The sequence below is a fragment of the Epinephelus moara genome, chromosome 8, assembly GCF_006386435.1.
Source record: "Epinephelus moara isolate mb chromosome 8, YSFRI_EMoa_1.0, whole genome shotgun sequence".
Classification (NCBI taxonomy): Eukaryota; Metazoa; Chordata; class Actinopteri; order Perciformes; family Serranidae; genus Epinephelus; species Epinephelus moara.
The window spans coordinates 36,686,569-36,699,439 of record NC_065513.1 but is presented as its reverse complement, the minus strand read 5'-3'; the positions used below and the strand labels follow the sequence as shown (position 1 = coordinate 36,699,439).

The following is a 12,871-nucleotide window of genomic DNA, read 5'->3' as shown; positions in this document are numbered from 1 at the left end:
TCACACAAATATCCCGCTGTGCTTGTGTTTTGAACTTACTAACTGTATCTACATTAACTGATAAAGGCTCCCAGTCTGTCTGTGAGCTCGCCTGTTTCACTACAGGCCGGTTCTCCTCACTCGCTACACTGGGCAGGGGGGGGGGAAAGTATGAATCAATACATAATAACACTGTTGATTTCTTCCTGTGGAGCCAACATTAAAACTATTTCAGTTCAGTAAATTTCTGCTGTCAGCCCTGTGAAAGCAGTTTAGCGAGCTGCTATCCACCCAGCTCCCCAGGAGCTCCTGCTGACAGACAGCTGAGATGGGCAGAGACATCCAAACACAGTTTATAGAAGATAGAGTCATGGTACAAGTCCACAGCGTTCGTCACTTCCACACTTCCTATTTACTGTCTATGTAAGCAGTAGTGCTGCATTGCGTTTCAAGAGACGAGTGATGCTCCTCATTTACATCACGTTGAATCAAGGCTACTTTAGCAAATCAGGGCCTCAAGCGCAACTTGGCGCCTCTGGAAGCTCCTGAAAAACGTAACCGCTGTTGATCTAAAATGAAGACAGATTCGGCAGCTGCGTGGCTTATGTCATGCCTCAAATGTTTTGAGAAACACATTTCAGTTAACCATTTTCGTAATATAACAGAAAGTTGCTAAACGAGCCATCATGTTAACCAGTTTTAAATCCGGGAGCAGAGAGCCCACATGCCTAGTGGCTCAACCATCAAGCCACCAATGCTTTGAAGTGGCGCGACCCCTTCGCATCCAGTGACGCCTCTGTGGACAAATACCACCAGCTTGGATTGGATGACACAACACTTATGCACTGCTCGCATTTCGCTTATGTCTCATTTACGTCTTCTTTCCAGTAGGGATTCCCAGTGAAACTTGTTTTTACACTTGGGTTACTGTGTGTGTTCAGTTGGAAGACTAAGTAAAGATTCTCGGTACAGATGACCAGATGACCTCAGTTCATGAGGTTTAGCTAGACTTCCTACAAATCTGAGTAACTGCCTTCTATCAGATGGCTGCATTTATCTCATAAAATAAAGCCTTGTGTCCTGTGGTTGTTTCCTGTGGTTATGTGTCACCATTTAGACCACACTGTGAACCACACTAAAAATAACAAAACAGAACAAAGTCTGGCACACAGCACATGCTTGGTGTGAATGGGTCAGTTACTGCAGCAAGTAGGTTCTTGGAGCAAGATAATACAATGTAAATGTAAAATGTACTCGCTCGTAACTAAGTTTAGCAGGATTTAGAGGTCTGACTTGTGATGTTACGTTAAGCACTTTAACTCATAGGATTTAAACAGATGGAAGACCATATCTGTGTTATCTAGATTCAGTTTCCAGCTGATTTACTTTTTCTAAAGACCAAAGAACATTTTCCAGTGTTCAAAGCTTGAAGCTCCGTAACTGTCCGCCCTCGTAGCATTCCTGACCTGAACCTAATGTGTTATTTTAAGCACCCATGTGTGCACTCGTCACTGACGTAGATACACAGTCATGACAGTTGGCCCCGGCTTGTTTTTTTGGGACTTTATGAAATTTCTCAGTCATACTTCTGCTGTGACCTTTTGCTTTGGCACGTAGTCCCTCTGTTACTGCAACAGTCCAAAGGGAGCCAGTTTACGAGCCCATATCTCTGCTGTTTACATGCTATCCATATGGTAGACGCCAAGGGAGTACTTTAGTCTTGTATACTATCAGCAGGACAGATTTATTGATTTTTTCTTTTTTAATTACTAAAACTGTGATGTTCTAGTTGCCAGGACTGTGATCATGCATGATGTCTGCGTTTTGTAACTAAATACACAAGCTTTATTTATCACGAAGGTGTTTGTGTGAAACTGTTACAGTTCATTATTATGTAATTGACACCTTTAGAGGGTTCATACTCATTTTCCACTGTGCTTATCTCTCCCCAAGTTCATAAGAAACCACTCCAAGAGATGGAAATTGCTGCCATTACCCATGGTGCCTTGCTAGGACTGGCTTACCTACATTCCCATAATATGATTCACAGGTACGTCAGTGTGTTTCCTTGCTCCAAACATTCCCCAACAGGACCATACAGTAAACTTAGCAAAAACATGATAAGACAGTTAAGATGAGGCAAGAGACACTCATGTTCTCCCTTTATTGCAGCGTTTACTAATTAAGCTGTGAAACCTCGTCTCTGCACTTAGGTTTCATCCTTCTTGAACATCACTGTGAGGAGGTAACAGCCCTCCTGTCTCACTAGTGTCCACAATATTATCTTTTATGGCAGACAGATATGATTAGCATCCAGCAATCAGGCTGTGTGAATCATTTTTGACATTTAAAAATGACAAAACCTGTTAAAATGAACATATCACATCACATAAATACACCACGCCTGTGACCAGTTTGTGGAGTTCGAGGGAAAGGCGTAATGCATAATAGATCCTTGGAGCCGATGTGAGTTTTCTTGGCTGCTCTGCTCACTCTCTTCACCCCCCTCTCCCCATCCAGAGATGTGAAAGCTGGTAACATCCTGCTGACTGAGCTGGGTCAGGTCAAACTGGCCGACTTTGGCTCTGCCTCCATTGCCTCACCTGCCAACTCCTTTGTGGGAACACCTTACTGGTCAGTATATGCAAGACAAGACGTAGACACATGATAGGGCAAAACACAGACGACCACACAGGACTACATGTGTGGAGAATGTGACTGGAATATTTCTGTCAGTCTATTTTTTTAGTGTCTGCTTTCTTCTGCATACACAGGATGTCATTATGTGAAACTAGTGTCTCATAGCCTATCTCCATACACGCCAGAATATCTTTTAATGTTTTATGTAACATTGTCTTTTGCATGGATTTAGCCATTTTACTCCCAGCGCTCGCTTTTCAACCAAAACAAGCTTCCTCCCAAAACTATTTTGCAAGGGTACCATTACCGCATCCTGGGCTTAGCGCCGCCCAGGGTGATTGGGATTGGTCTAAAGAAAAAGAAACAACCCAGTGTGTTTTTTTTTCCCCTCTTAGTGCTTAATTATGATTAATTTAGCCGGACCTTTCTCCTGCACTGGCGCCGCATGATATAAGTCTGACAATATGAGATTTTCTGCATAGAAAGTACAAACTCTTTTGCAAAAGTTAGCCATTGTGCTGTCAGTGAGTTTTAACCAACCAATATAAGCCAACCTTATATATCATAGGAATTATTTTGTTTATTTATTGCTCATATGTCTGATTGATTGTCTTCACTTTGATATAAAAGTCACAACAGCAATTTTAGGTCAGACGTAGTGAAGCTAATAAGTGATGAAATTCATGAGAATATTAATTACAGTATTCACTGTAAGAAAAGAAGTGTGTGTGCCTCAAGATGATGATCATTGATGCAGCCTGTGAGAGAACTGACGACACTTTTCCTCATTCATATTATTAGTTCTCAACCCACCGCTGTTCTCCAGTAAAAATAACTGAAATAATATTTGTACTTAAAATACAAAGTAAAACGGGGCGTCGGTGGCTTAGTGGTAGAGCAGGCGCCCCATGTACAAGGCTGTTGCCACAGCAGCCCGGGTTCGACTCCAGCCTGTGGCCCTTTGCTGCATGTCACTCCCTCTCTCTCTTCCCCTTTCCCTTGTCTGTTCTATCCATTAAAGGCTAAAAATGGCCAAAAAAAATATCTTAAAAAAAAATAAAAATACAACGTAAAATAAAATAAAACTTTTGAGACAATGTTTGAGTGTCAGTTTGGTCAAATTCTTCGACACATAAAGCATGAGGAGGCATTGGTGCAAATGTTTATTTAGATTGGGATGTCTATATGACTGTGAGTCATCGCCTTCACAAAGTGTTGTGTTTTTTATTGTAATACCTATTTTGAACTTCAAATATTTTGTGACAAATACCTCCTGAATTAAAGTAAAAAACTAAAACTAATAAAAACCAAACTAAAACTTAACATTTTTAAACAATAAAAACTAAACTGAAAACTAACTGGAAACTAAACTGAATTGAAAACAAAACTAACTAATGGAAAACACAAAACAATAATAATTCTACTGCACACAAATCTAAAGGTCCTGAGACATACAACGCTTCTATGAGGGCTGCACAATATATCATTTTTTTTGTCGTTTTCACGATGGCAACTTGTGTGATAAACACATCACAATATTGCACTTTGAATATAACTATAACATATAAAGCTACATCCTGTCTAGAGGTGCTATTTTGCCTGATACGCGTCATGCTGTTAACTCTCTGGCCAATCAGACAAAGCCCTCGCCGTTAGACATCCATTGATTGGTCAGAATCTGCATGCATGAGGTTATTAGATGACTGCTGAGGAAAGTGTGAATGCCAGAGAGGAACTAGTGCATAGAAAAATAGCACATCATAGATCTGGCAATAGTTTTAATACAGCAAAGACAACCTGGCTTGGAGTACACTTTAATATCTGTTTATTTATCACAAGTTTTATTGTTATCGCAACATTTAACAGTGTTATCACATATTTTCCTCATCTAGCAGCAGCTCTACTGTCCACTGTAAAATGTTACAGGAGCTACTGTAATATCCTGTGTTGTTTGCATCTCAAATAGAAATCATCAGCTCTACCTTACTCACCACAAAACTCACTCACACATGTCATGCGTCTTTGATGGTGAATGAAAGTCGTCACATAAACAGCTGGACCATTGATGGACTCTTATAAAGCCAAAAGCCAAAAACTGTGTCTCACTCGTCATGTTAAATTCACACACACACACACACATTTTGTCACACTGCACGTGTACAGAAATACACACATATATTCCTAAAACTGAGCTTCTATCACAGCAAACCCGAGTCTTTAAAAGCTCTGAGAGGCTTAGCAGATTATAACATTTCATGGATTTTCTCCCCATACTTTATAAACTATGTGTGCATTTGCATTTGCATCTCTGTGTCCTCAGGATGGCCCCAGAAGTGATCCTAGCCATGGACGAGGGTCAGTACGAGGGGAAAGTGGACATCTGGTCCCTGGGGATCACCTGTATTGAACTGGGTGAGCATACATGTACCTCCTGGTCAAAGATTTGGAGGCCAATACGGTCAGAAACATGACAGATTCATGACTAAAAATGAAATGTGAAACAGGAGGACAAAAGGAGAAGCTGATTGGTAATTGTGAAAACTAGGGCTGCAATTAAAGATTACTTTCATTACTTATTATTATCTTGATATACTGATTAGTTTTTTGGCCTATGAAATGTCAGAAAATGGTGACAAATGTTAAATCAGTGTTTCCCAAAGCCCAAGATAACGTCCTCAAATGTCTTGTTTTGTCCACAACCCAAAGACACTCTTACAGAGGAGTAAAGACACTAGAAAATATTCATTTAAGGAGCTGGAATCCAAGAACTTTGACCTTTTTTACTTTTAAAGAATTGCTCAAACCTATGAATTGATCAAATTAGTTTCCTATTAATTTAATGGTTGACAAATAGTTGATTAATCGTTGCAGCTCCTGTGAAAACTTTTGCACTGAAGCATCTTTCTCTCTGTCTCTCCTGTCTTTTAATTATTGCAGCGGAGCGCAAACCACCCTTGTTCAACATGAATGCCATGAGTGCCTTATATCACATCGCACAGAACGACTCTCCCACGCTACAGTCCAATGAGTGGTGAGTTGAAAATACACCTCCTGAATATGACCTGTCTTTCTGTATTTCTTTTTTAAATCCTTTTAATTAACAAAGCGTAGTTGTTGCAGAGGGCCTTCCAATATGTGATCAGTCAAACTGACAACTACAAAATGTAAGAAATGGTAATTTAATTGAACAAAAAGAATGTCAACACACACGCACCCCAAAAAACATCCAGTGAAACTGCTGATACAATACTTCCACTCAACTGTGAATATTAAAGCCCAATCCGATCTGGGCTCAGTCAGGGTAAGACATCCCTGTGTTAATCTGCTCGACCTGTGATCCCTGCAACAGGCCTTGCGCAAGGTCACACTCTAAGTCTCTTATGTAATTACCTGGGAAACCTCTGCCAGAGTAATACTGTGTAAATACTCACACCATCCCTACTCGGCTATAAGACACATTTTAATGCATGTCAACATCATTATTATAGTATTGTTCTCGTAGGTAAAACTATCATTTCCTTGTGTTTGCCATAATAAGCAGAATGTTTCTTGGACTCTAAATGAATTACGGGAAGACAGCCAACATTTTATGCTGCTCTCAGCCTCTCAGCTTATGATTGTAGACACTAATAGATTCTCTAGGGACTGTCCTTCCAGACATCAAAAAACTTTAAGCAGTTTAATTTAGGCCAGCAGGTTTTAAACAGCTCTTGGCTCCGTCTTTGCAACAGCATCTCAGCCACAGTGGTGAAGTGCACCTTTTTCAGTCAAGTTTTTCATCATGGTATTTTCACTTCATAAAAAAACAAACGATTGGAAATTGCTGATTTCTGCTAAAACAGGTCGTCTCTGTGTCTGTTGGTTATCTTTTTATGTAACAACAGTCATAACCACAAAGATGTTCATTGTTTTTTGGATGACTCTTTTTTTAGGAAGATTAATTATTTTGATAAATAGATAGTTGGGCCAGCTTGAGCATAAATGTTAACACTCACTGTATACTCTACACTAGCCCCAATGGATGTGAATCAAAACTAGTTCCAGTTAAGAACCGGTTCCTAATTGTCTGATCCATCTGAATGGTATGCCTCCAATTCATTTTATCTGTGCCAGCATTCATTTCTGACAGTTGCACATTGCAAAACAATGACATCAAATTCATGCGTCTACGCTGCTGAAACTTGCAACACAAAGGAGCCATGGTAGCGAGGAACAAACAGTCCAAAGCGTGGCTTCATTTCAAGAAGAAAGATGACAACAGTGCTTCTTGTCATGTCTGTAAAATGATCATTTAAATATCCTACATTAGAATAACATCAGCACCACTCAGCTACACTCTGTTCAGACAGAGAAAATAAAACTGTTGCGTTGATGCTAAAAACCTGTGAAGGCCCACACGGAAAACTGATCAGGAATTATTTAGGGAATCGCTAAGGAATTGGGCTGATAAGCAAAATTGATAATGGCATTGGTATCAATAAAATCTTAACGATTCCCATCTCTACTAGCCACCAAACTTATTTCACGTTATATTTATTCTTAACGCTCTCAGCTTGCCCTCGACCAGATCAATAGTGTCCTTCAGTGTCGACATCCTAGACTCCGCTCTTCATGACTGTGAAGTTCTTAATGATGAAGCTGTAACAGCTGCGACAGTGGCCCAAGCTTTTCATCAATGACTCTGGTGAAATTAGCTGTATCTCAGAAACAGCTGCTTGAAGTGCTGGTGCAAATGCGCTAGCTTTTGTGCTGTCGTCTGCTCCTGCATCAGCTAGCTCCTCGGGCTTGTTCGAATTTGGCTTTCTCCTGTGTGACAATACTCATCACGTGTTTAGGAATTGTTCAAGTCAAGGAAATAGACTGTCTGTAGGTTATAATGACTGAACGTGACCTCTCTTTAAGCCGCCATCTTGAGAACTGTTCGTATTTATTCTCAACAAAGCAGTAGATAATCTATCCTCGTCGTCATAATTATTTTACATGCACATGTGCTTGGTATGAGCTTGCACAAAGCTGCAGATGAAAGTAGAGGGAATGGGGGACTTTAGTACGAAGTAAGGTAAACTTATGTCACATAGCAGAAAAGAAGATAGATATATTGTAGTAAAGAGAAGTCAGTGATTTAATTGGTGGAAAAAAAGATAGTAGTAGTAGAATACTGCTCACAGTTTGCATGTTAGGTGTGATTCTGATAGGGGAAACAACATTCATCAAATATAAAACAATTGTTCGATGGTCTCCCTGTAGTTCACCTGTGTATTCTTCTTTTATGCTTTCACTACCATGGTATGAAAGTGAAATATGCGTGTGGTCGCAAGCATGTAGAGTCGTGTTGGTGTTTGCTGCTTGTCGTGTGTTGCAGGAATTTGCATCGTCTGCACAGCCAAGGCGAGAGTCTGAATGTTGTTTTTCGTTACCTGCCTCTGAGCAGCCTGAAGGCATCAGTGGCCTTCCTGAATTTTCCATCCAAGCTCTCAATAAAATAACAGTGCTCAGTTTTGCACCTTAAAAAAAGAGCACGCACATCATGAGCTCTGACAAAGAGCAACAGAAACACGAGGCAGGGGGAGTCTTTCAAGTTAGACGACTGCTTGGAGAACGCCTGTTGTAAAATTAGCGTTGGTTTGTAGCACCGTGCTGAGGCGAGCGATTGTGTGGGGCGGTGCAGGGTTGTGGTATTTTTGGAGGAGCTCCAGCGGCCCAAGGCGTTAGCAACATCCCGCCAGATGAGACTAGTAGAGACATCAGCTCCATAGTGTAACTTCAGTACACAAGGCCACACTGTACACACATTGGCATGACATACAACGTGCACTCATGGACCTCGGCTTACCACAGAGGACGTTAGATGTAGCAGCTGAGGAGGAGCTAGGTGGTGGATAGGTGAACTTACTGACCCTGCAGTGACCGTGAATGTGTGTATTGACGTTCACAATCTTAAATAGCACAACAGGCTACCTTATCTTAACGATCCATAGCTGCAACCCAAACACTTGGTGTTACATATACTGTGTAGCCACAGGCATATTTTTAGATCAGAGTCAGTGGCACGGTGTTCCACAGCTCCAGTGGCCTATATTTTTATTGCTCCACATATTTACATAATCCATATATGGTTCATATATGGGGCTACACTCAGAGATTACATGGGATTGTTCTGGTTTAATTCACTGATATGATAAACAGCAGAGGACGAGATTAGTCATCATGTTAAACATTTGTTGACAATAAGGATCATTAGATTGTTGCTGCTACGTCTGCTGAAGTTATTCTGATTTAAATATGTTTGACTGAGCGAGGGGAATCACTGACCTCCTTCTCACTGTCCTCTTTACCCAGGTCTGACCCCTTCCGGAGCTTTGTCGACTACTGCCTACTGAAAATTCCTCAGGACAGACCCTCGTCAGGGGAGCTGCTACGAGTGAGTGGGCTTCCTCTGTAATCCCTCCAGCTGTGACCTCACTTCCTGTCTCAGTCAGTCCCTTAGCCATGTGGATGAGTCACTCCCACCCACCCATGGCTCCCTAATACGCGAGCATCCACACAGTGTCCTCCACAAGCTTAGGAATCAGGCACCCCGCTGAGAATTGGTTATTCTTTCTGGTTTTCTTTGTTGTAACTCTGCTTCCTGTGCTGTGCCTCTTAGCCATGGGCCTTAAGGGCTCCATGGAGATGTGCGTGTTTGCTGCTTTTAACATCGGCCTTTATTGATAGTTAGGCAGAAGAGAGAAGACAGAAAATAAGAGGATAGAGAGAAGGGGAAGGGCCTGCAACATAAGTCCCCGGCTGGTTATGAAACAGGGACGTTTAGGTTCATTTTTGGTGCTTTAAAGGCCCAGCGTGCAGGATTTAGAGGGAATATAATATAATAAAGTATGTTTTCTTTGGTGTGCAATCACCTGAAAATAAGTATCATCTATTTTCGTAACTTTAGAAAGAGCGATTTTTATCAACAGGGAGCAGGCCTTTGTCCACAGGGACCACCATGTTGCACCCCCATGTTTCTACAGGAGCCCAGAATGGACAAACAAACAAGCAAAAGCCAGTGTTTGGCTCTAGATAGGGCCATTCAAGCTTTGCATCAACCATAGTTAGCAGCCCCTCCACAATGAGCCGAACAGCATCAGAAAAACACTGATTTTTTTTTTTTAACCTAATACTGCTGTAGGTAGTGTTTGTACTGATTTAAATCACCGGGTTTGTTTGTTTGGAGAGGAAGAGACCTTTCTGCATAATTCAGCTCCTGGTAAAACCCCCATGAACGACTGTATCTTAAGTTATAAGATAAAGGTAAGCACACCTTTGCAGGTGCTGCACTTGCAGCCTGTCCGCAACGAGACAAACAGTGTCACTGATTCATTCTCAGGTTCTGGTACGAAACTACTGAACAATGAGCACTTGAAGGAATTATAACTGAGGGTTCATGCTTGGCACGTGGGAGAAGTTTCAGCTGGTTGCAGACTGCAGTCCTCACCGCTAGATGTCACTGAATTCTACACACTGCTCCTTTAACTGTAGTCGACCAGGGTGCCCATTTTTTTGTCTCTCATATAACTTTTAGATCATCTTTACAACAAAAAAATGTATTTGAATGTTGACTTAGTTGGACCTTTGTGAAGTTCCAAGGCAAAAAGGGGACCTTGTCATAAGGACTTTTTGTCAAACCGCTACTGCCAAGGTCAAAAATGAACCCTAATGCTCCAAATTTAGATGTTGTTGTCACATGTCACCTTCCCTCCCTCTCTTCCTGTCACTCTTCACTGTCATCTGTCAAATGAAAGGCAAAACAATCCCATAAAATGAAGATTTAAAAACTGAAAGGCAGCTGTAAGTCAGCCTTTATAGAGACATTCTGCCCAGTAAGACCGCACTGAAACACAATACACGTACACAGGGTTAATCTGTGTATGTTCATTGTGATTCCCTATAATTGAGGGGTTGATCTTTTTGTTTGTGTGACCCAACAGGTAATCCTATTGGCCAACTAAGAGTTTTATGTTCTTGGTGATCACGCTCAACAGTGCTCGAGCAGGAGTCTTCACACCTGCCTCACTTTAAGGAGGATGAAGGGAGGGTGCGAGGTTAGGTGGCGGTTAACGAAGAGGCTCTGGACTGTTGTCTGGATGGCATTGACGTTTAGACTGGAATTCACTCTTCCCAACACCCCTGACCCAAATCCTGGCCAAAAAACCATTAAAGAGGGATAAGTACCAAACAGACTTGGGATCAGTGTCGAAGGGGCTGCTTTATGGTGAAGGGCTTGGGGGGGTGGGGGGTGTTAGCTTATGATTAATACCCCACTTTCTCTTCTCAGACACACACACATAGACAATCAGTGTTTCTTTCGGTGTCCACACACACACACACACACACACACACACACACACACACACACACACACACACACACACACACAGGCACACGCCCCTCCAAGCTCTTTAAAGGGGAAATCAGGTCACTAATCTGGGGGCCTTGAGCTATCAGTGTTCTGGCTTCAGGTTAAACACTCTCACTCCCTGTGTACCTCATTCAGAGTTATAGTAATTATACAAATAATGAAATAATAACCTCTCAGTGACCTCCATCCATAAGTACCTACCGTTTAAGCAAATAAAAAAAGTACAGTTGAAGAGTTAAAAATAGCTCTGGGTGTTTGGTTTTTCCTGTATGTGTTTTTAATCCCATGAATTAACTAGGAAACCACAGATATATCCAGTGCAGCAGCAGAGTTTCCCCAAACTGTTCCCAGAGCACAAGAGGATGTGTTCAAATTGATTCTTTTATCCAACCAACAGTCCAAAACACCAAAGATAGTTAAAATTACAATCAATAAAACAGAAAAGCAGGAAATTCTCACATTTTAATAGCTGGAACTGGTGAATGTTTGCAGTTTGCTTCCATCTCCTTCTGAGACTCAAATGAGAACATTAACGCTATGTGTACGGTAAATATGTAGCAGGAGCCAGCGAACGCTCAGCTTAGCTTAGCACAAAGACTGAAAACAGGTGGAAACAGCTACCCTGGCTCTGTCCAAAGGTAAAAGTAAGTCCTGTTTAAAACCATAAATGCCATTTTTACACTTTGTTTTTCATGCATATTAAATAAAATCAGATATAACATTTTAATAAGTGAGCTTTACAGGTGTTGTAAGCTGGATTTTGTTATCTTTGGGCAGAGCCAGGCTGCATGTTTCCCCTTGATTCCAGTTTTAAACCTGAGGTAAGCTAACATGTTGCTAGCTACAGCTGGAGCTGCACAGCATGAGGAGAATATGCAAGAACATTGTTGAATATAGCAGTAACAAAAATACTCGCGATAAATAAACATGAGAGTAGAATGGGTATTTAACTGTTTGCCGTGGTCATTTGACCAGTACAGAAAAAAATGGCAGTTGTTGTTAGAGGTTATGGTGACAACACACATCAGTGGGGTCATGAAGTGTGTCACACTCACAAGTTTGTTTTGGCCAATTTTAGCTATTTTCCTTAATAAGCAGAAAAATACTTCAGAAATCAATCTACTTTTTTCTCTTTTACTGAACTAAGAGGAACGTTAGCTTGTTAACTCATAAAACAAAAACACTTAATTTTAGTTAATCTTGTTAATCATCTAATTTATTAGTCCACTGTTCCAGCGATCATAAACTCTGGTTTGTGCAAAATAAACTCTTAATTCACTGTGCTGTTTGTGAAAATATGCTGATTGGCACGCTGTTTATCCGTGCTGTCTTTGCCTCTCAGCTGTCCACTGAGCAGCGGATATTCCTCATTCTGCGAGGGCAGCTACAGTTTCAGTTTATATGTTTCAACAAACATTTAATTAATGCTAAAAAAATAAACAGGGAAGTAACAGTTAAGGTAATAGTTAAGTAAGTTACAGATTGCTTATTTGAAAACGTAACTCTGCTGCTTGTTCGCTTTTTACAACAAAACCTCAGCCTCAACAAGTTCATGACTTGCCACAAGTAAGTGTGTTCATACGAAAGTTAGCCCGCTACAGCGGTTGTAATGGCAGCAGTACAGATAAAAATGGCTGCCACTTTGACCATCCTGCTACGTTGATTTGATTGGGAATGTCCGTTCTACTCTCGTTCCATTTCAATGGTTGTCGGCTAATTTCGGTGAAATGCGAGGAAAATTATTTCCAACATTAAAGGAGCTATATGTAAGAAATCTAAAGCAAATAGTCGTAAAATCATCCTAATATGTCACAGAGACTAAGGAATAATGTTCATATAACATACTGATCTCAC

The 12,871-nt window shown here is 41.0% G+C and overlaps 1 protein-coding gene across 3 annotated transcripts in view; it reads left to right on the top strand.

Moving 5' to 3' along the window:
* taok3a (TAO kinase 3a) overlaps window positions 1-12,871 on the top strand; it is a 98,005-nt gene that overhangs the window by 55,758 nt on the left and 29,376 nt on the right. For all 3 annotated transcript variants that reach the window (XM_050050638.1, XM_050050639.1, XM_050050641.1), the window contains exons 7-11: window positions 1,933-2,029; window positions 2,500-2,613; window positions 4,940-5,031; window positions 5,557-5,650; window positions 8,959-9,040. In XM_050050638.1, coding sequence (XP_049906595.1) covers window positions 1,933-2,029; window positions 2,500-2,613; window positions 4,940-5,031; window positions 5,557-5,650; window positions 8,959-9,040 — 479 coding nt within the window. The remainder of the gene's footprint in view (window positions 1-1,932; window positions 2,030-2,499; window positions 2,614-4,939; window positions 5,032-5,556; window positions 5,651-8,958; window positions 9,041-12,871) is intronic.